Genomic DNA, 22,953 nt, shown 5'->3' on the forward strand with positions numbered 1-22,953 from the left:
TGAGTCGGCGGACGGCAGTCGAGGCTGCGGGCAACAGGAGAATGCCCGGCTCTTCCTTACATTGGCCGTGCTCGGAGCTCTCCTGGTTCGCACCATCGGAGAGCTAGGAAAGAACGTGACGGTCCCAGCTCTCCCCTTGCTACACGTCACCCTGAACCCCTCCTCACCCCTCCTGGGGTGACCCATGCCTCTGATCTATCCCCGTGGTCCACGGGCCCCTTTTTGAGTAGGAAGTTGTGCGTCCTGCTGTAGCCCATCACGAAGTGACTCTACGTCTTTTCCAGATGTCCCTTTCATTCTGGCCCTGGTGTTAGAGCCACAGTCTGAAGTGGAGAGTAACATCTTAACTAGTTAGTAATCGAGAGGAGGGATGCAGTTTGAGCAGTGGCGTGGGACCCTTAAGGGCTTCCGTGCGCCCTCGGCTCTGCTGAGGCCCTGTGTGTGTCTCGCTGAGCCCCAGGCCGGTCCCGCGAACCCAGGGGAAAGGGGGCGTGCCTGCTCCCCTGGCCCCAAGTCTGAGAGAGCCTGGAGCCCACATCCCAGCACTTTGTTGCTGCCTCACATACCCCTTGTAGAAGGTTCCAGTTTCTAGAGTTGGTGTTGGGCAAAGTAAGTATTTGAGCCCCACCGCGGGTGTTTTCCTGTGTGAGCAGTTATTCCTGTAACCGAAGAAACGGACTTTAAAGCAGGAGTCCATTTGGTTACGTATGTGGAAGAACTTGATGTGAAACCGTCAGGGTAGCAACCCCAGAGTGGTGGTGGAAGCTTTATGTTTGCAGGGCAGTTGCCTCGAAAGATCTCTGATAAGAGATGATCGCAGGGAGGATCTGGATCCTGCTTTTTCCCTGGTGTCCTTTCAGGTCCAGAGGGTGCAGTGCCTGGGCCTGAAGTCAGGTGTCCCCAGCTTGATCCCAGCCATGGCAACAACGAACCTGCGTCGTGCAGCCCTCAGGGCCCTGGGGTGTGCAGAAGGGTTCCGGACATGTAGCCCGGTGCTGAGCCTGGGGTGGCTGCTCGGTAAATGCTGCTTTCTCCCGCCCCCCCGGGACTCCCCCTCTCTGAGTCTGTAAGAGGGGTGAGCGCTTATGGGAAATCTTCCCGAGGGCTCCCGCCACACTCTGCCCTTGACCTGCCTGTTGCATGGCTCCTGGGTCCTGAAGGCCTCTGCTCCAGGCCTCCCAGCCGTGGGTGCTCGCCACCTGCACAGCGGGGACTCGGCTCCCCGTTAGAGCTGCTGAAGTTGAGCCCCCATGGACCACTTTCATTTTCCACTCTGTGGTCTCTGTGAGATTCTAATGCTGAATGTGCATGATATGCAAACAAAAATACAAGGTGTTGTTATCATTGATCAAAGCCGTCCCTGGTCCACATGACACGTGTCGGGTATCTGATGATGGCTCCTTATCTCCTGCCTCTCCTCTTTTCCATACTGTTAATAACAATAACAGTCAACGCTGGATGGGGGCTTTCACAACAGGCACTGTGAGAAGCACCTCGATTCATTAGTTCCCCGAATCCTTTTGAGAGTGAGCAGACTGGCCCGGGGAGAGATAGGGCCTTGGCCAGACTCAGCCCCACAGCCCGTGCGGGACGGCCCCGGGGTCCTCCCCGTCAGAGGGGCTGGCTCTGCCCTGCGGCGCCAGCATCCCCAGCTGCTCGTCCGTCACAGTCCGTCCTCTGGGCGGCTCTTCTCCCAGCCGGGGTTCTTTTCCAAATCCGGGTCATGGAACTACCCAAACGTGCAGGAGAGACGGACCAGCACAGAAGAGGAGAGCGATCACATCTATTGGCCTATTAACGGTGGGAGCAGGGACCGAGGCTACCACTCACACGGGGCTCAGCACCGGCCTGGCTCCCTCAGTGCGACCGAGCACCCTGGCCTCCTGGCTCCAGGCCTCCCGCATTGTTGGCATCTGGGCCGTCCTGGGGCTCAGGTTGAAACTGGCCAACCGAGTCCCTGTTTGCACGTGTGAGAGTTCAAACCACCCAGCTGCTCTGCCTGAAGAGCAGGACGGTGCACGTGCCCCAGTGTTGTTCACCCTTTAGCCAAGGCCTGTCCCTTTGGCCTGCCAGGGTGTTGCAGGTGTTCTGTCGTCCAGGGTGTCCGCTGTCCCTGCAGGCTGCTTTTCATCTGCCGATGTGACAAATATGCCTCATGATATCATCCAAGACATCGATCATGTCAAACAGGACGGGCCCACAGGGCTGAGCTCTGGGGTTTGGTGCTGAAATGCTGTCCCCAGCTTATCAGTCTCAGGCAGCACATTTAGGATGTAGTCAGACCGGTTACAGACACACCTGACTGTTTCCATGCCCACTTGGTATTTCTCCATCGTCATATTTTCACCGAGAATTAAAACGTGTCAAGCACTCAGTCATGCCCGTTAGGCCTGTAGGTGGAGGCACTTTCTGACATGGGGGGGAACCTAAGCTTGGAGAGAGCTGTTGACTCCACGGGGACATCGGCTAGGCATGGCCACCCTGCCTGGTGATGTCCGGGCCCAAGTCCTGCCAGAGCTGTTCTAACGGTTTCTGCCACTTGGGCAAATAATCTTGAGGTTCCCGTCCAATTCTGGGATTCTGATTTCTCTCTTCCCTTTTAGGCCTCTGCTACCTCTGAACATTATCTCTGTCCTCTCTTTCATTGTGCGTGCTCTGCCGGGCAGCAAAATCGATCATGACGTCGATGTATTGATTGCCTGTGATCTGCGTGGCCTGGCAGCATGCCTGCCCTCAGCCCGGGGCTCAGAGATCTTTTCTGCTTTTCACTGGGTCTTGTTCTTGGATGTTAGGCGGAAACCCGCTTTTTATCAATCTCTGTGTCCACAGAGTCACTCTCGGGTACTTTTCTGCAGTGACCATCCGCCACAGCATGGCTCACCTGGGGTAGGGCGTCTTCTGGGGCCCCGGTAGTCTTACCGAAGCTAACGTTGGTCTGGTCCTAGGAAATCACAAAGAAAGCGCCCTTGAGACGGTCCGCCCACCAGCTTACATCTCTGCCGAAACAGAACCCACGGGTTAAAGGAGGCTTTTTTTTTTTTTTTAATTTTTTTTTCAACGTTTTTTATTTATTTTTGGGACAGAGAGAGACAGAGCATGAACGGGGGAGGGGCAGAGAGAGAGGGAGACACAGAATCGGAAACAGGCTCCAGGCTCCGAGCCATCAGCCCAGAGCCTGACGCGGGGCTCGAACTCACGGACCGCGAGATCGTGACCTGGCTGAAGTCGGACGCTTAACCGACTGCGCCACCCAGGCGCCCCAAAGGAGGCTTGATACAGCTGCTTTTTCCTTCAGTGACCGTGAAAGGCTTGATAGTGTGTGGGCTGAATTACCACCCGCACTAGCGGGTTCCTTACCTGAGCTGCTCGGTTGCACCGGAGGGACTGCCTGTCAGATTCTCCTTGGAGTTGTGTGCAACTCTGTCATCCGAGAGCCACCAAAACCCCACTCAGACTGCTGCCTTTCCTTCACCCATGAGGGCAAGGCGGGAACGGGGAAGCTTTTGAGTCTGCCTCAGGCCTTCTAAAAGCATCGCTGTCTCCTACTGGCATCGCTTAGGACCCAGGCTTTCCTTCCAGTTGGGGGCTTGCTTCCCTCAGTCCTTGGTGTGTGGGGGGGGCAGGGGGGTGCTCTCACTGTGTCCCTAGGTCATTTGCTTACATGCAGAAAGAATCCTTCAGATCAGAGAATAAGTATATTTTACTACTCCTCAGTCTGTCTGTTTCTGTCTTAAGAGAAAACTCTCACACAAAATCAAACAAACTAAAAGCGAAAAGCAAAGAGGTTTTGATAAGTAAAAGTCAAAAGACTTGGATATTTTGGCATAGGGCAAAATTCGACCATTTGATTTTTTTTCCCTATAACAAATACACTGTTCTTTATGGTCGTAAAAATAATACATGTTCATTGTAAAAATTCAGGAAATAGAGAAAAGCTTAAAAATCACCCATCAGCCCACAATCCAAGTTAACCTTGAGTCACAGTTTTTATACCCTGCAGACTTCCACGGCGAGTATACTTATATGGGTTTCTTGGTGTCCGTGATGGAATTGAACAAATCGTGTGATTTTTTTTAAACTGCTGTTTCTCACCTAAGTTAATTCAACCTTCACTTTTCAGTTGCACTCCGTCGGGGCCGCCAAGAGTCTTTGAGATTTTGAGATAACATGAACATTGTCTTGGCATAAAAACATCTTGTGCAGGAGGCTTGCTTCTGGTTTTGGTGGAAACCTAACAGCACGGCGGTTAAGTGCATGAGTCACAGGGTCAGATTTCCGGGACTGGAGTCCTTGCTCTTCCGTCACTGGTTTGTGACCCTGGGCGCCACCTCCCTCCCCTGTGTCTCTCTTCCTTCACCAGTAACGTGGGGGTGCTAACTGTAGCCGTTTCGTGGGGTTGTGGGTGAAGTAGACGAGTTAAACACCTGTCCAGTGCCGAGAACAGCGCCACGGGAGTGTCAGCAGGAGAATCATCATGGAGGTCGGTGGCCAGTTTGAAAGACTGACTTGTTGTATCTTTAAGTCCCTTCACCGCCCCCGTCAGTGGTATTTGCTCACGTGTTGTTTTGATGTATTTGGTAGATCTCTTCAGTGTTGGCTACTGTCATTTTCATCATCTCTTCGAGTGTCGCCTACAGGAAGTGTTCTCAGCATCAGAAAGAGTCACAGGAGTGCGTTTCAAGTCCTGGGGAGCAGATTTATGGTCCAGTGACTATTGTGGATAACTGTTGGGAAGGAATAGTTAAACCAGAATAAAATCTAGATGGAATTACGGAAGGCAGTAGCAGACTAAAGAAAAATATGCTTGAACATTTATTTTAATGTTTATTTATTTATTTGGGAGGGGGGCGGGGGGAACGAGCATGAGCAGGGGAGAGGTGGGCAGAGGGGAAGAGAGAGAATCCAAGCAATCTCCACGCCGTCACCGCAGAGCCCGATTCGGGGCTCCATGCCGTGAACCGTGAGATCATGACCTGACCTGAAATCAGGAGTTGGACACTTAGCCGACTGAGCCACCCAGGCGCCCCTGCCTGTACGTTTTTAAACGCTAGCATGAGGAAGGCTTCTAAGCCTGATCCTAAAGCTGTAAAACTTAGTAAAAGAAAGTACCGATTGATCTGACAGTACATAAATTAAAGAAGGTAAAGTGAAAAACTCTGTCCTGTAAGAGGATGCCATGAGCACAATCCTGAGCTGGGGCGGCTTCCTACCTGGCGTAGCCTTCTGTGAATCTGTCCGTAAAGGTGCGAGAAGGTCCTGAGGCCCCTCTTCTGCAGTGGTCACGCTAGTGGGCATATTGATTTACTAATTAGGCTGTGATTTCACCTTATTGGCAGTGAAAGTGGCATCTGCCCATCCTGCAGGGTAATCCAGCCTGGTAACCGAGGGGGGTTATTGAGCCTTCACTACAAGGGAGTTCCCTGTGGTTAGATAAACTGATCTGTTGCTTGGTAACTGCGGGATTACTCTGGTGGACTGGGAAGTCCATTTGAGAGGGGTTTGAGTATTTGGAGGGCAAGGAGGGCAAGAAAGTTGGCAAGTCCCTGGGAGAAGTGCAGCTTGGCAGGAGGAGGAGTCGAGCGGCCGCATGCGCCCAGCGCGGGCCTGGGCTTAGAACGTTCCACCTTCCCATCTGTACTTCGCCTTCCCGGCACTGGGCCTCAGAACAAAGGAACAGCAGACAGCCAAGCTGGGTCCTGTTGCTCCCACAGCGGTGGGGAAAACCCTGCGGGTCGACCCTGAGGCTCGGGTCCTGGGGAGGTGGTCTGGGTCTGAATGACGAAACCCCGCTTGCCCTCTGGACCACCAGGAGCCTCGGAGCTTGGGTTTGGGTCCCAGGTCGAAAGTACGTTGCCTAGAAGGAGATGCTAAGATAGGACGTTTTGAGCTCAGAAGCTGAAGGCGGGCAGGACCATCTCCCAGATGCACTTCCAACGTGTCCCCCACCACGGTGTGGACCCGAAGGTCCTTAATAACCCTGCCCACTCAGTGCCGCGCTGCACCCGCCGGGCAGGAGGGACCTCGCGCTGCCCGGGACCCAGCTGTATGTGTCTGGGGAGGGACGGGGACGGAAGGGCGCCCGTGTGGTGCCGCCGTCGGTGTGGTCTCCCGCACCGTCCCTCCGGCTCCGTCTGCAGGACCGCCAGCCTGCGCCTGAGCCTGCAAGGGTGCCGCTCCGGCTGTCTGTGCCTGCTCTGTCGGCAGTTAGGGTATCAATCGCCCCGATCAGGTTCTGGTTATTTATTTTGCTTTAGCGGTGGCAGGAGCAGTCACAGAGCCGATGCTGGGGAGGATATTTTGACCGAAATTTTGCATATTTTGAAACTCGGGTTGTTAGATTTAAAATTATACACATTGTGAGTACTTGGCTTCAAACGGGGAAGAGGAAGCATTTCTTCCTGTCAGAACCTTCTCACTCCGTCTGTCATGCAACCCGACTAAAAATAAACTACAAGCACAAGGACTGGCAGCCTTCAGTTTGGAACAAGTTTAGTGCCCTCAGCTGCAGGCCTGGCTCCCGCCGCCTCCCAGCCACGCGCCAGCCGCCCCCCCCCCCCCCCAGGTGCGGCCCCCTCCGCCGGGCACAGCAGGGAGCATGGTCCACCACCCCGGGGAGTTAGGACGAGTGCCCTGCAGGAGAAGGGGGTGCAGCCCCAAATGCCCCGGCCTGGGCATCAAGGGCCCCCGGGGTCAGGCCTGGCTCCCGTGTGGCCTTGGAGAGCCTCTCGGTTGGCACCTCAGTTTCCTCATTTTTAACTGATTGACCGAAACCCACATGCCAGCCACCCGCTAGCCGCCTGTGCGTCTCTAATCCTTCCAGCACCTGTGAGCTTTGTTCTAAGTATCGTCCCCTTTGTTCAGGTGAGGAGACCGAGCGGAGAGCCTGAGCTGTGTCATTCGGCCTCCTCCGTCGTCAGCTCTCCTCTTTGTCCCCACTTGCCCCTTCCTCCTCTGTCATCCAGGTGCTGCCCCCACCGTCCCCCTGCAACATTCTCATGTGAGCACAGAACTCCCCCGTGTCTGGCCGTGGTTCTCTGCCACCCTGGCTCCTGCCAGATCTTCCTAAGTGTTTGTCCCTGGACCCGCAGCCTGCTGGGAGGAGCGTAGGCCTCAGTCCATCCGACCTGTGTTTGCATCTCCGCTGCTGCACCTACGAACTCGATGGTCTTGGGCAAAGTACTTAACGCTCCTCCAGAATAGTTTCCTTGTCTGTGAAACGAGGCTGCTGTCATATCTCCCTTGTCCGGTGGACGGCATGACTGTGGAACCCCGAAAGTACTTCCTTGTTTGCTCCCAGTCTCGCAGGGCACTGTCACTGACGCATCCGTGCACCCTTATGGCAAAGTCTTACCATCAACGTATTCTCAGACCTTTTTTCCCAACAAAGGGTGACTGTGTTTTTCCCTGTGCGTCCTGGTAGAAAACCATGCTCGGCCTGTCGCACCGTTGCTTGAGCCCCGCCCTGTGGAGGAATTCGGTGTAATTGCCTTAGCCTGGTCCAGCGCTGTCACGGGACTCCACCACCTTTCCTGCCAGCTCAGGAGCGCAGTAGTGATCCCGTTGCTAATTCTTGAGTTTTCAAGGAGTTCCGTTCTATTTTGAGTACAACTTTAGTCCACTTGAGCCCCGACGATTACCAAGAAAATGCTGTAACTATACGTTGCAGAGGGCGACGTGTGCCTTTGCAAGAACCCTAAGACCCCGCTGTCGGGAGTTGAGGGAATGGCCGGCATAGCAGTGTGGGTTCAGTGGAATGGCTCTCTTGCTCTTATTTGGGTTAAAATCCTGTCCTGGGAAACGTTTACTCTTAGACATTCATAATCATCCTTCCTGTGTACAGTTGAACTTCTACCAATTTCTCCCTCTGATCTTCTGATCAAATGGTGAGGCTGCTGTCTCTTGAAAACAGTTACTGGTATTCAACGCCTGAAATTGATTTTCAGCCTTTTGCACTTTCCTCGTGGGTTGGGGCAGGGAGCCCTCCCTCTCGCTCCGCACCCGTGCCTGTGGTCGGTGGAGAGCGGTGGGTCTGGCAGATGCCGTCCCGTCGGCCCATGCAGACCCTGGGTTTGGGGTTTTCAAGGTCAAAAATATCTACAGGAGGCTCTTCAGTCAGCGAAGAGGTGTCTGCGACCGACACCCCACCCCCGGGTGCTGTGTGGGCCCCGTCAGGAGGACGGGGCTTTGACCTACACGGGGCTTACTTGCCCAGAGTTGCTGGCCGGCTTTCACCCGCTGTATGTCGTTGAGTTTCAAGGCGGGTTTTTCCCCCCATCCTTTGGCAAACTGCTGTATCATACACTTCGTTTGCCATCAGAGTGTGAGTGCGTATCGTTCTTTTTTTTCCGTGAAAACAACACAGAACAAAGCCTCACTTTTAAAAATGCCATGATATTTTGCCACCGTTATGAAAATCTGTCAGCGCCGTATCTAATCTTCTGGTGCATAGAATATCAAAACAAGCACTATTGAAGGGATTGTACTTCTGTTAATACAAAAATGTCAGTTCCACAGTCTCGGAACCAGCTGCTACCAGCCTCTTTCCAAATGGGAAAGAAAAAAATAATAAAGTTTCCTTTCCCCCCTCTGCTGTGTTACTTTCTTCAGGCCTGACCTTCATAAGAAGACCCGGGGTAAACACCGCCTTGCTGAAATCTTGCGTTCAGAATACTCAAGTGGGATTGAGGCCAGCGTCGCCAAGGTCAAAAAGCAAAACAAACACGCGGCGCCCGGCAGCCAGCCATGCAGAGCCATCCGCACCGGGCGCCCAGCCTCTGCTGTGGGAAAACAGAAGCAGCGCTCTCCGTGCAACGGAAAAACCCAGAGAGACTGACTGGGGGCCGAGACTTCCCAAAAAAGTGTTTTGGTTTTTTGTTTTCAGCTCTGCCTCCACAGGCCTGGGGCTTGGGGTGGATCCTGGAGGCCCGGAGACCTGGGCTGACGGCCCTGTTCTTGTCAGGAGCATTGTGGGAAAGCCTGGTGCCCGCCCCCCCCCCCCCCAAGACAAGCCCCTGACCCAGAGAAGCCAGGCCCTTATCCCGTGGGGGGCGGGGGTCAGCCTAGTGTAGACCAGCCAATCAGTGCACCAGAGCCGCACCCTCCCCCCCACCCCCAGCCTCCAGCAAGAGCCTGGTGGTGTGAGTGGCAGCGCGAGGGCCCGTCCTGCCTCCTGGTGACAGTGTTCTGAAGGTGTCTCAAAGTTTTACTTCAGTTGCCCCATCAACACATTGCTTAACACGAATTTTATAAAATAGCGTTTTTAAAACTGGGATGCACTTTGCTAAAGAAGAGGGTAAAGATCCAACACGTTTTCTCGATGTACAAGTGCTTTGTTCAGAGGGCTGACTGGTTTTGGCGTGGGTCAGAAGCCTCCGGGTCCGTCCGCAGGCAGCTCCAGGCCCCACGTCGCATTCACGTGCCTGGCCGCCTCTTTTATGTCCACGGAAAACTTCCTGTCTCATGGCTGATGGATTTACTGGTGCCTTTTTTATTTATTTATGCTTTTTACTGTTGCCTTTCTATTCTTTGCCTTTGAAGTCAAAAGGCACCAGTCTCCCGAGCATTTTCTCCCATCGAGTCCCATCTTGCCTTCAAGTCTGGGGTCCGGGGGTCCTTGTAGTGTGGCCCAGGTCACAGCTGCCCCTCCCCCACTGTGTTGCCCTGGAGGTTTGAAAGCCCCCCCCCCCCCCCCCCCGGGGCGGACCGGTTGCCAGATTTGGACGCGGGGATTCCAGAGGCGTCCGAAGGAGAGGGGCCAGAGCTCAGCACCTCTGTGCCGGGAGGTGCTTTGTTCTCTCCGCCTTCTCGGGATTCCTGGTCTTCCGACTCCTGTGATGGATGATGAGGCCCCCACTTCAGTAACCAACCCTCCAGATCCACAGGAACCAAGTGGCCAGGAGCGGATGAGAGTGCTGCGAGATGGGCGGTCTGCAGGGTCCACAGAGAGGCCAGCGTCCTTGCCTCCGACCCTCTCTGGCAGTGGAGGGTAGCTCGCACCGACACCAGAGGCCCCAGGGAGAGGGCGAGTGTGAGCCCAGTGAGCACTAATCCTCTGCGGGAGGGAAAATACGACCTTCTCACGAGGGCTGTCACATAGGAATTCTTAGGGACGGTTGGTGAAGTTTCTAACAACAACAGTAATAATAAAGCCCTGTAGCACTTTGTGAAGCGGACTTGGGGAAATCTGCCACCTTTCTTTTATTTCCGTGTGTAATGGGTCACATGATTTGGATGAGAAAAGGAGGGATCAAACTTTACAGACAAAACCCAGCTGTGTGAGAAACAGGATTAAAGGCAGTGATTGGGGAGGATCAAAGAGAAGCCCTGCTTCCCCCACCCCCCATGCACTCATTCCTCCAGAGGTCGACTGGGCCCTGCATTCCTGGGGGGGCGGCATTCGGGAACCTTCCCGGCAGAGGGTGTAAGGGACTAGAATTTGGAGATGGAACTTCAGCCTAATTTGCAAACACTTAGGTGAGGGTTTCTTGCCATAGATGCTTTGTGGGCCCCTTTCTAAGTAGAATCAATATATTACCCCCAGTTAATAAAGAAACATGGATTTAACAGATTTAGGGTTAATATTATCTAAATTTAAACAACCTTAAAATAAATCTCTTTCTCCTATTATGGCTCTTGACAGATTATACGTTTCAGGCATCAATTAGGCAAAGCTTTAGCCTAATTCCACTGTACATATTCTAATTTTGTGCGTATTTTTAATCGTCCCTCTTTTTCCGATTTCCCAAACTTTCCCATTTCTCTGTGTCGCAGCCTGATCCCCGTATTGAAAGTCACGGAGAATTTGGACATCTCATGGAGTGTTGCAGCCGAAAGCCTTTTCCCCCGTGGGCTTGTCGGATGCTTGTTCTGCACCCCAAACCCCTTCATGTTTGCAGCTCTTAGCGGGTTGCCATTCTTCAGAGGGGCTTCCGTTCTCACCCACCGAAGGGCAAAGAGCCCTTGGCGAGTGATTAAGTCGGTGCTGATGCAAGGCACACAGCCTCTTCCACTCTTGGAGAAGCAAAGAGCCAACCAGAGCTCAGCAAAGGACATTTTGACAAAGCCCAGTGGGTTCCTTTGATCTTTTTCTTCTTCTTCTTTAGCGAAGGGAGGTGAGATTTAGGGAAGAGGGGAGTAAATGAGAGCCCCTTAATGCAGGTACATCCCAAGCCGCTAGTGACCTTGCTAGTTAGCAGCGCGGCCCTCTACGTGAAGTCAGGGAAGGCCATTAGAATCCAAGCATCGATTCCACGAGACAGAAATTTAAAGCTTTCCCACTGGACAAGTGGCCCTGCCTGAAAAGGGCACCTAACGGGTCTTGTTAAATTGCCCGAGTGACCATCTCACCTTCTCTCTTAATCTGCTCCGCCATGAGAGCAATTCAGAACGAGACCTGCCGGGGGCGAGGGGGGTGCAGTGGGGCACCCGCAGAACCAGCTAGACTCTTCAAAACTGTCCTGAATCCTCCTAACAAGGCTCACAGGGCAATCTCAACTTCCTTTAAACTTTGCCGCCCCTACCCTGTGCAGCCGGGGTTTCCGAGGGGCTGGGGCGGGTCGCCGCTGGAGCAGAGAAGACGCCTCCTGGGAGCCTCTCCTATTGTTCTGCCCGCCGGGGGTCTCCCCGCCGCTCCTTCTTTGTGTTTCCAAAAAGAGTTCACCCAGCCCCGGGGTTGGGAACCGAGAAGCCAATTTAGCCTTCGAAGCGGATGAAAGCAGAAGCCCACCTCACCGCAAAGGTTGTAGTTATTATGACAGATGGGAAGCGCAGGACAATCTAAGATATTGTAATTATAAACTTGTAGGGAAGCCTTGTTCTTCATTAATGTAAGATATGAAGTCGCCTCTGAGGTACAAGGACAATTACACAGCTGAGAATGTGTCTGTGGTTTACACTGCCGCTGTGTAAATGTAAGAGGGTGGTTGCTCTGCTCTGCCTCCTTCACTTTCACAAAATGAAAAGCACACCAGTGCAAGTTGTCCTTTGATAGATTTTTAATATGATTTTAAAGAGTTTTGTTTGGTCTCATTCTTATTCAATGAGATTAATTTAAAGCACTTATCCCCTGGGCTTAAGTCAATCCATGTAGGATTTGGGCTGGGTTTGTTGCATGGGGGGTTTTGTTTGCAGGAGGCTATGAGAGACTCCTTTCCCACTTCATTAACCCTGAGTTGGGGACAGTCTCCCCTCGCCCCCCACCACAGCCAGAGCTGGGGATTTACCAACCCCCATTCACATGCAAAAGAACTCGAAAGCCGAGAGGCTCCTTGACTTAATTAGCTGCTGTGCATTTTGCAAAAACTAGAATAATACCCTCACCGTCCCGGGAAAGAAAAGCAGTGGTGTGAGGGCGTTGGGGTGGGTGGGGGGTGGGAGGTGGGGGGTGGGGAGGGGGCAGGAAACAGTAGCAGGGTCCCGAGGCGGGGGGGGGGGGGGGGAGCAGTTTAAACATGCCCCCCACCCCTCCCCCAGGAGGCCGCCCTCTCCCAGAGCGATCCTGTCACAACTGGAGGGGGCTCAGCTTTGCTGGGCCCCAAAACTTCCCAGCCCTGGGCCTGTCCTCTGTCCCGAGTCCGAGCTGCAGGTGGTGGGCGGCAGGGGAGCACCTGCGCCCACCTCCCCAGGGAGGGAAGGGCCTCAAGAGGTGACCTTGGCCCTCTGAACGTGAACTGGAGGCCTCCAGTCTGGCTGGAGCCTTAAACCCCCTCCCCTGAGATCCCGGAGCCGCTGGCTGGGGCACGGGGCAGACGCGGGGATTTGGCTCCCCTCTCTGGGGCTCATCTTCGTGCTCCCTCCCGGGGTAGAGGGGGAAAGATACAGGATTACCGCTGTGGCGTCAGGCTCCCAGCGAAGGCTCGACGGGTCCTGCCGGCGCGGGGGCCGGAGCCGCCTGGGCGCCCGCAAGCGTCCGGAGCCCGAGCGCGACCGGGGCGCGGGGCGGAGGGGGCCGATGGGGTGGTTGGGGAGGCGGGGGGGGGGTGGGGAATAGCCTCGGAGCCCATCTGTCGGCCCCGCGCCCAGCGGGCCGGTCACCAGCTGCCGGCGCCCTTGTTGCGGCCAGATGAGCCGGCTCAGCGAGGGCACCGCAGCCCGGCCCGCAGCCGAGCGAGCCCAGGCTCCGACCCCTGCTCCGGCCCCCGGGACCGGCTGGGAGGGAGCTAGGAACCAGATGGAGAGGAAGGGGGTGGGGAGGGGGGCGCGGGGAGCCGCGGGCTCGCCTCACTGTAGACACGGGAAGACTGAGGCTCAGGGTGGGGATGGGGGTTGGGGGGAGGCCCCTGCCCGTGGACCCCCAAACGAGTCCGCCCCGGGCCCCTGCCCTCGACCACGGCGCCAAGGAAGAGAGGAGGACAAAAATATTTCCTTGGTGAGGGTGGAAGGAGGCCGGGTCCCGGGAGGGGAAAGTGGTTCTTAAGGAGGGGCGGGAAAGAAGGGCTGAGCGCGGACAGGCGCGTGGTCATTTGTAAGAAGTTTATTTCGACATTTAAAAAAAAGAGAGAGAGAACCCGAGGGCCTGCCTGCCCCCGGACGGAGGCTGGAGGTGGGGGCTGGGGGTCGGGGCGGTGGGCAAGCCCCCTTGACCCCTTCCTGCCTCGCCTGGGAGGGAAGAGGGCACAGGCCACAGACTCACTGATTCACGGACACGGTCACGGGCTCATGGGTCACGAATAAATAACTTCATATACACTTTGCACACCGTATGTACAGGTCTGCCGCGGGCCCCGGGCGCTGGGAGGGGGGCTCCACACTCCTCTCCGCCTGGAGGGGTGCGGGGAGAGGGCTGGGTGCACAGCTGGAGCACGGAGGGGGGAGCGGGAGAGAGTGCAGCGTCGGGGTCGCCCCCACCCGCTCCCAAGGAAGGGCGGGGGCGGGGGAGGGGGGAGCGCCTTGGAGAGCCAGCCGGGGGTGGGGGCCTGTATGTACACCCGGCGAGTGGAGGCGTGGAAGTGGCTCCCTGGTGGCGTGGCCGGGACAGAGCACGCCGAGGAGGGTCAGGGAGGCTCAGTCCGGGTCCGGGCCGCAGCAGACTTGGCATCTGGCCCTTCGGGGGACTCCAGGGAGGGCCGGCCAGGGGGTCCCCGGGGAAGGGGCGTGGAAACCCCGCGCCCGGGGAGCGGCAGGCGGCAGGGGCCCACGCAGAGCCCCGGGGAGGCGGCCGGGCGCTTCACCGAGGCTGAGCGGCGCGCGGGAGGACGCCGGCCAGCGGGGGCAGCGGCGGGGGCGGCTCGCTGGCGCCCTGGAGTCCGTGGATGAGGATGCGGGGCACCAGAGGTCTCTGCAGGGCGGGCGGCGGCGCGCTGGGCCCGCGGTACAGATACAGGGCGGCGCCGGGATCCAGGTTGGAAACTAGACTCTGCGGGTAGAAATAAGGCGACGGGAACATCCGCTGGAGCGCTGAGTAATTGCCCGCCTCCGCCAGCAGCTCCAACCCGACTGCCGTCTGTCGCTTCCATTTAGTCCTGGGGACCGAAATAAACGCGGACGGCGGGGTCAGGGCTGGGGCGGCCCCAGCCCCCTGCCCCTCGCGAGTGCCCGGCCCAGAGCGCCTGCGGGAGGCCAAGAGGGATCGCCCGAATTGGTTAATAAATAACATTTGTAATTTGCAAATAAATAATTCTCCCGTGTTCCGCGCATCGGCTCCTTTCATCTTCCACCTTCCGTGGTATTAACCCTATTTTACAGATAAGAAAACTGAGGCATGGGCCGTTTAAGAGCTGGTCTCCAAAGCGGTAGAGCCCGGGCTGGCTGACCCCAAAGACCGGATTGTCACCTCACTACACTGTGCTGCGGGGATGCAGGGGCCCCTTGGAGTTGGGTGTTGGGGCTCCAACACTGAGGAAGGCGACCACCAGGGAGAGGATGGTGGGGGCGGGAGCCGTGGACCGCAGAAGCCGGTCCGCTAGCCGTGGAGAGGGGCGCGCCGCTGTAAACACCGCGAGGCGCAAGGCGGTGGTGATTCTGACACCCTCTTGGCCACACTGGCTGCCCCCAGATCCGAGGCCTGGGAGGAGCCCCGCAGCGGACTGTGTGGCCCCGAATTCAGAGACCACCAGCTGAGTGTCCTCCGGGGGCTTAGGGGAGGCAAGGAAGTCGAGGCCATGCTGGTTCATTGCCTGAGCTTCAGCCGGGACCCCTGGGTGCCCCTGGCCGACGAGGCTGGCCCAGCCGGCCATGGGCCCACCGAGGCTGGCTCAGCCACACCAACCGCGTTTCCCTCCCTGAATTATTCATCATCATCATAATTGTGTAATTACTGTAACGGGCCTTAATTATTGATGCCCGGAGCAGTAATCGGTATCTATTATTAATGGGGAGACGTGTTCTGAGGCTTGTTTATGGAAAGCACCACTCCAGCCTCCACTGAGTGTGTGAGCGTGAGTGAGGGTGTGTGTGACTGTATGAGCTGTGTCAGTGTGTGTGTGTGTGTGTGAGTGTTTTCATCCTGTGAATGTATTGTGGAGGGAGGTTAGGAAACGCCAATCTCCCAGTCACCGTGTCCCCAAGGAGCCAGAGCTGGGTTTGTCCCTTCCTTGGGTTTCAGGACGGGAAAAGCTGCGGAAGCCAGAAGAACCCCCCCCCCCCCGCCCCGCCCCACCCCGCCCCGCCCGGAGAGCTCAGGCAGTGCCGGACAGCCACATCAGGGCTCCCCACTAGTTCCTCCCTGCCCCTAAACCCGTTCTGGACACTGAGGCCATCACCCCTCCCCAGGCCTGGCACTCCCACTGGGGGAGCTCAACGGCCCCAATATGGGCTAAGGCTGGCACCCGGGGCAGTCATCAGGACGCTGGCGGGTGCCGGCAGGCCTTAGGCCTCTCTGTTGACCCGTGTGTCTGTCCTCCTGTTCTGGGGGGGGGGGGGGGGGATGTTCCCCGGGCACTGGAGACCAGTCCAGTTCTGGCGCCCTCCCTCACCGTGAACTTGGGGCAAGGCCTTCTCTCCTGGAGGCCGCAGTTTCCTTACTTTTGCTAAATAAGGAAAGCTCGGGGGCCCTCCCACCATTGCACCGTGGACTGGTGGGTCCCATGGAGGGGCGGTTAGGAAAGGAGGCCCTTTGCGCCCCCCCACCCCCACAGCCAGGCCTCACCTGCGGTTCTGGTACCAGGTCTTGACCTGCGTGTCGGTGAGGTTGAGCGAAGCGGCGAGCTCCATGCGGTCCTGCACGCTCAGGTATTTCTGCCGCTCGAAGCTGCGCTCCAGCTGCGCCAGCTGATGGTCGGTGAAGGCCGTGCGGGCCTTGCGCGGCTTCTTCAGGCGCACAGGGGGGCTGTCCCGGGAGCTGGAGATCTCGCGGTCGCCCTCCTCCTTCACTGCGGAGACACAGCGGCGCGTCAGGGCCGGGCCTCGCCGCCTGCCCGCCGGCGCCCTCCCGCCCCAGCCGCCGGCCCCGCCGGCCCGCGTAAACGCGGCTCCCGGCCGCCGCGGTCCCGCCGCACTGCAGCGCGTGGGCCCGCGGCAAAGCCGCTGTTAGGCGGGACCTCCGGGCCCCGAAACCAGGCCGTGAACCCTGGCGGAGGAGGAGGACGGATACCTCCGGGCACAAATGACCCAGAGCGAGGGACCAGGAGAACTCGACTCGCTCGCTCTCCGCCGCGCTCCCTGGAGGGATAAACGGAATAACCGTGATGGACCCGAGCGACCGGCTGGAGCCGCGGCGGGGAGAAGGGGAGGGTTTGCAGCGGGTGGGCTGCTTAGGTGCGCGCTCAGGGGTGCGGGTCTGGGCCCCGCAGCTGCACCCCGATCTTCTGGCCGCGTGCGGACCAGGAAGGGAGGACGCTGAGGGCCGGAGTGTGGGGAGAAAAACCCGCGTGGAGAGACAAAAACCTGTTCGGCCCGCCGCGAATCGTTGTCCTAGGAAATAAATTATTGTCCGCACATCTCGCCTGGCCCTGCCGGACGCGAATCCGTAGCGATCGCTTCCGCCGTCCGTAAGCCACCTACAAACTGCGCGGTGGAGGGCGGAGCGCGGGGCGCCGGAGCCGGGAGCGCGAGGCGCTGGGAAAACTACGCGGCGCGTTCGCCCCTCAGATGCGCGCGTCGCCGTGGTCCGAGTTTCCTTGTCCCTACGACGCCCGCTGTCGTGTGTTTCCGCCCCTCGATCGGGACACCCCGGCAGGGTCTCCCCCGCTCCGAAGGCCCAAGAATGGAACGGACAGGGCGGTTTCTTTTATTCCCCAGGCACCTTGGTTCCGGGTCCATGGCACCGAAAACGCACACTCGCGAGAGCCAACTCTGTGATCTCCCTAAAGTGACCCTACAACCCAAAGACCATGTCCCCCAGACTGGCTGCGCCAGCTGGGGCTTCCCCCCCGTTTTCTCTGTTTTCTTTTATGGTGAGTTTCATTGTGCGTGGCGTTTGCAGTGACAGGGTTCAGCTGAATGCAAGTTGATTTCTCTCTGTAGGAAACAATAATCCGGTTAATTGAGCCACTAGGGAGGGAGACTTTTCAACCGGAAAGGCAGAGGTTCTGGGCCGGGGAGGGCCCGGGCCCCGGGTACTGGAAGGGAGGCAGGCAGGCAAGCAGGGAGAGCGACTGGCTCCCGAGGAACCCGGCCGTTGCCTCCCTCCCTCCGGCCTCCACCAGACTCCTTGCCCCCCGCCCCTGAGTTGAGGCCACCCTGGGACATGGCCACCTCAGGAGGTGCGTTGGGGTGGGCGAAATTTGGGTTCTGTCTGTGCTCGAAGGTAAAGTTGAAACAAATGTGAGGAAACAATTATTCAAATCTCAAAATCGAAATCGTGGAAACCTTACTTTTTGATGGAAATGCCCGGACTATGAAAATCCCCAACTTCTTGGGGCGGAGGTGGGGTGTGTGTGTGGGGGGGGGGGGTTGTTGAATTTGTGATGTCAGGAAGAACGGGGTGGATACACGGGCTTTCCTCTAATCCCTCTTTGGCACCGGCTGGAGCCTTTGGGTCCGCACTCCGTGGCTCTCAGCCTCAGCCTCCAGAACAGTCTCAGCCCAATGGGACCCCGAACTCTGGTCTGGAAGCCGCATCTCAGTGCCCCAGAATTCCAGGCCCACCGACCCAGCCTACTCGGAGCAAGGCGCGGGCTTGATTTCTCCACGGACATTGGCTCCAACAGGCAGGACCTAGCAGCAGACCGCCTTCCTTCAAAGCCTGGCCTCAGTTCCTTTCAGCGTGATGTTTGAGGAGCCTTTGATGCCGAAAACTCAGGATGGAACAGACCTTCCCTCTGTACCCTTCTTGGAAGAAATTATTCTTAGCATGGAAGGTGGATGGTAGTTGAATTGTTTAGATGCCCAGCCCGGCTGGCTTGTGTGCTCCGTGTGTGCGTCTCTCTCTCAGCAAGGTTTCCCAACGCCAGCGCGGGCCCTGAAAAACTCACCTCCACGTTGGAGAACCACTCCAGACATTGTCTTAGAGCATGTTTCCACTTTCTTGTTCACCCTGGAGCTTTGTAAGTGCAAAGACAGCAGTGCCTGGGGTGGGGGGTGGGGGTGGGCAGAGGTGTGGGAGAACTTAAATCCCCCCCCCCCCCCCCGCTCCAAACCTATTTAAGTGATACGTGGATAGCCGGCCCTCATCGCCTCCCTGATCAGATATCATCGGGGACAGGAGAAGAAAGTTGATATTCCAATTATCTTAAACGAAATCTCAAAATCCCACCTACAGGCAGCGATACAAAAGGAGCCAAGAGCCAAGCTGTCTTTGACCCCCACCAGCAGCAGGGTTCTTGCGCCTTGCTCTAACCATAAAGCTGGGGTGTTGTTGGGAGTTATTTTTTTGTTGTTGGGAATTATAAATAATAAACTACCATGTTATAAATATATATTTACGTTGCCTACCTCCCCCCCCCCCCACCTCCTGTCTGTCTCCCAGGCAAGTTTTCTTTGCCTCTCTTAAACAGGCCCCAGGGGGAGGGGCAAGGGTCACTGGGCCACATGCCTCTGGACCTCCCTTCTGGGTTCTCCAGCCCAACCAGCCCTTTTTCTAGGCATGGCTGGCCCCGGGGAAGCTGAAGGAGACTGGGCAGTTTCTGTGAGGAAGTGGGGGGCAGTGGGATGTGGGGTCGGGGCCCCAAATGGGTTTTGGTTTGTGATCAGGGCTCGTCCAGAAATGAATTCTTAGTTGGGAGGAGAGTGTTCAATGAGCTTCCCTTAAATTCATATCAAGACTGAGTACAAATCAGGTACAGCAGGTGCAGGGCTCCTCATACAGTAAAGAGGTTGCTTTACTTAGGGAAGGTTTGTCTCACGAAAAGGTTCCCAGAATTGATCGTAAGACTGAAAGAGCCCCACCAGACTCTAGTTTTCTGCTGGATGGGGGACACAGGGCTTTCTCCCTTGACACTCTGAGACTCCTTCCCCTCCTGCCTTCTGACCTCTTCCTAGAAAGAATTTTGCACCCCTGGCCTCACCAAGGTGGTGGCTGGGGGGTGAGAAACAAAATTAGGAGCTCTTTCCTTTCTTTCGTCTTTCCTCCCTTCCTTCCCTCTTTCCTCTTAATCCCAATCTCCGCTTCCCGGTCAAGAGGGGACGTAAAAGAACCCACGACAACAAAAAAGATTTGCAGAAGGTAAAACGGCGAGCAAAGGGGCCCCAACCCCAATAGAGGGGAAGTGGGGCTGGTCACTTGGGAGTCTCTGGGTCCCATACACAACCTGAAGTTGGATGCACTTGAAATCAAATTCAGTGAGAACCGTGGGGGCGGGCGCAGGGTCCTCCCCTCTCGACCAGACCTCTGAACCCACCAGCCACCCGGCTGCTGTTTCTATTTTGAAGTGAGCCTTTCTTTTGCATGATTCCCAGGGCCCACATCACATTGGGCCCGGTGGGAGGGGAACTCAGTTTCCCGCCTGGAAGTTCATATTAAAGGGGGGAAATGCTGATTGTTCTTAAGGCTCCACCTGAAATGTCCTGCCAGGTTTTCACTCTTATAAAAGGCTGTTCAAACAGAACCCTTTGGATTTGCCATTGCTTCGGCAAGATTTTTTTTCCCAGAGAACCGCTAGCCTGAGAGGAACCTGTTCCCGCCCGCCAGTGCCGCTGGAAAAGTGGTCCCAGGTGAAGTTTAGAAAGTTGGTTTTGTGCATTTTGCAGACTCTCTCCTGGGGCACACAGTATCCCTCTTCTGCTTTCTCCGCCCGACTCTTTTTGCTCAAAGGCATAGCCATGGGGCCAGCTCAAAGGTTCAGACAAGACCAAAAGGTTCAGCCTGAGCCCCGGGGAACTCCAAGTGAGCACGTACATGTCCCTGTGCGTGTTTAGAAATACAGCAGTTCTTAGAAATGTAGCATGCCACCCCCCAAGGTTTCTCCTCCCGTTTTCTTACCTTTATACTCAGAGTCCGATGAGGCGTTGCTGCCACTTTTGTCCAGCTTGTCTCTAAAGTCCTCCCCAGCCTTGGCCACGAGACGGCCCCCAGGCTCAGGGGCGGCCGGCTGCCCGCTGCTAGAGTAGGGTGCACAGGCCGCTAGTGGTTTGCAGTCGGCAAGGATGTCCCTGATCAGAAAGGAGGAGGTCACGGTGCGCGACTGGGCTGGGGCCGAGAGCTGCCCAGGCTGCAGGTGAGAGTCCAAACCTGGGCCTGATGCCCCGCCAGGCCGCGGGGTGCCCGTCTCCAGACAGTCCCTTCCTGGTGAGGCTGGTGAAGAGCAGTCGCTGCTGCTCTCCGAGCGCGGACTCAGCTCCAGGGGCGAGCGGCAGTCCCCAAGCAAGGGGTCCCCCTTGGGAAGGGCGGGGCTGGCCGCACGGTGGGAGAGAATGGAGTCGATCCCAAAGCCATTGGAGCCTTCCATAGCCAAGCTGCGACCTGTCCTCCCCAAAAGCTCCCCACCCACCCCCAACCCCAGCCACCGCTGCCCCTGCCCCTAGCTGCGGGCTGGCATGGGGAAGGCGGGCAGGGAGCCTGCGGGCACCTTGGACGGAGTTCAGCCTTGGGGGAGCCGGGGAGCTCTGGGCCAACCTCCTCTGCGCATTAGATCCAAAAGGGCTCAGCGCGTCTTCTGCAGCATCGCGCCGAGCTGCCGAGCCGAGGGGGGGTGGTGGGAGTGTCAGGGAGGAATGGGAGGGAGGGTGCGCCAAGTTGGGGAGAGCAAAGGGGGAGATGGACGGCCTGAGCGCCCCTTTGGCACAGAAGAGAGGCGAGGATGTTGGAATCTAAATAAAGAACGGCGTAAAAAGAAAAAAATCCAAACCGCACGCTTCCTCCAGGCTAGCAGTGGCCGAGGGCAGCGGGGTCAGAAGCGCGGATAGCTGCGGAGCCGCGCTACCAGCCGGCGGAACGGAGCGCACCTGGAGGCGTCAGCACCGCGGATAGCGGCGGCGGCGGCGGCGGCCCGCGGCGCATGACGCTCCACCTGGCCAGGGAGGTCCTGTCGCCGCGCTCCCTCCGCTCCGGGGGCCCGTCAGCACCGAGGACAGCGCCTCCGGCTCCGCGGTTGCAGCTCTCAGCGCGTCCTCGGCGCGCGCCTTCGCCTCCCCCCCTTCCTTTAAAAAATGAACTTGTGTCACTTTTACTTTGGGGCTGGGTTTTTTTTTTTGTTTCTTTTTTTTTTTTTCGTTGTGTTGTGTTTTTTTTTTTTTAAAGGGGACTCGCCCACGTGTCCCCGGAGTGATGACGCTGATTGGCTCCGGCCGATTTTGGGGGTGATGTCACGGCTCCGCAAGCCGCTGCCCGATTCCCTTTCAGTTTGATTAAAAGAGACACTGAATTAATTACAGCACAGACCCAACTGTTTACCGGCGATTTCCACACGGTTTGCTTTCATTAGGCCGGTGATGAGGCTCCTAATGAGGGTGATTAGCCGAGGGGGGCACGGGCTGGCGGGGAGGGGTCCGAAGCCGGCTGCCGCTGCCGGTGGGTCGGGATGGGAGGTTTTTTAAAGTTTTCCCCTACCCTCTTCTACAGTTATTCAAATTACTCGTCCGTGGGGCTGTCAGAGATCCTTTCTCCACAACCACCCCCCCCCCCAACGGCCCGCGTTTTTCTTCCTCCAGAGAGAGAAAGGGACTAAACCCAGTAGAGAAGGAAGTGTGTGTGTGTGTGTGTGTGTGTAAGCCCTAATCTGGTGTGGGGAAGAGATTTCGGTTTAAGACACATTGTTTCGGGGCGCTTCCGTTGGGCTCTAGATGTTTCCCGCCTAGGACTTTTGCAGCCCTCTGTCTGCTCTCTTTGGAACCCGTGGGCCTGGCAGGGCTTTGGGAAAGCCTGGTGTCAGCCCGGAAACGGGGCGGCAGGATGGTTTCGTTGCGGGGCGAGAGCGGAGAACGTGGGAAGATCCTGCCTGGGACATCGAAGACCCCGAGAAATGTGTGTGGCCCCAGGGAAGCAGCGCCCCGAGCAAAGAAGGCAGGGACCCCGACCCGGCCTGGTGTCCCGGGGGCACCCACCGGCTGTTTTTGTGCCTCCTAACAAGGACGCGAAAGAGCTTCCCAGGGCCAGTGTAGACGTCTGCAAACGGCTTCTTTACTCCGCGCGCAGCTGGAGCTTGCCCCGGGATGTGTTTTCAAGGCAGCGCTGGAAACACTGTCTTTTCATTGTGAATAACGCGCCCCCTCGCCCTCCCCACTGCCCCAGCCGCGGTGCTCCAGTTAGGCGCCCTTCAGGGGTTGGCCTCCGGTGTCGGGGCCCAGGGCGGCGGGCAGATCTGAAGGGCGTGTGGGGCCTGGGTCCCCTTGGCACGGCCCCAGGGACCGCAACCCGAGTCTGTGGTAGAGGGCGGAGGGAGCCGAGCTGGCGCGCCTGCAGCCGGCCCCGCGGGCCCGAGGCGCCCTTCGCCAGCTCTGTGCCGGGAGCCCGGCCTTCCCGCGGGCCTGCGAACGGCCGTTTCCCCTTCCCCACGGGCCCCTGGAAATCTACCCGGACCCGCGTTGGAGACCGCGGGGGAACAGTGAGGCCCCCGCATCCCCCCCAAACCCGAGACTCGGCCCATGGGAGCCCCGCGCGGCCCGGCGAGCAGAAACTTTCTTCTTCCTCCAGCGAGGTTG

The 22,953-nt window shown here is 57.4% G+C and overlaps 2 protein-coding genes across 4 annotated transcripts in view; one reads left to right on the forward strand and one right to left on the reverse strand.

The window, feature by feature from the left end:
- DDX31 (DEAD-box helicase 31) overlaps window positions 1-8,913 on the forward strand; it is a 71,095-nt gene extending 62,182 nt beyond the window's left edge. For 2 of the 3 annotated variants that reach the window (XM_027035483.2, XM_053204448.1), the window contains one exon: window positions 8,608-8,913. In XM_027035483.2, the coding sequence (XP_026891284.1) occupies window positions 8,608-8,833 (226 nt within the window). In that variant the 3' untranslated portion in view covers window positions 8,834-8,913. The remainder of the gene's footprint in view (window positions 1-8,607) is intronic. The other variant, XR_008290874.1, reaches the window with a different exon arrangement.
- A 5,148-nt stretch (window positions 8,914-14,061) lies between these two features.
- BARHL1 (BarH like homeobox 1) lies at window positions 14,062-20,848 on the reverse strand. Its single transcript, XM_027035475.2, has 3 exons — window positions 20,297-20,848; window positions 16,085-16,307; window positions 14,062-14,459 (listed from the first exon to the last, which is right to left on the reverse strand). The coding sequence occupies exons 1-3, from the start codon at window positions 20,760-20,762 to the stop codon at window positions 14,165-14,167; spliced, it is 984 nt and encodes a 327-aa protein (XP_026891276.1). The 5' UTR covers window positions 20,763-20,848; the 3' UTR covers window positions 14,062-14,164.
- Between the last annotated feature and the right edge of the window lie 2,105 nt (window positions 20,849-22,953).

This window comes from Acinonyx jubatus, chromosome D4 (genome assembly GCF_027475565.1).
Source record: "Acinonyx jubatus isolate Ajub_Pintada_27869175 chromosome D4, VMU_Ajub_asm_v1.0, whole genome shotgun sequence".
NCBI lineage: Eukaryota > Metazoa > Chordata > Mammalia > Carnivora > Felidae > Acinonyx > Acinonyx jubatus.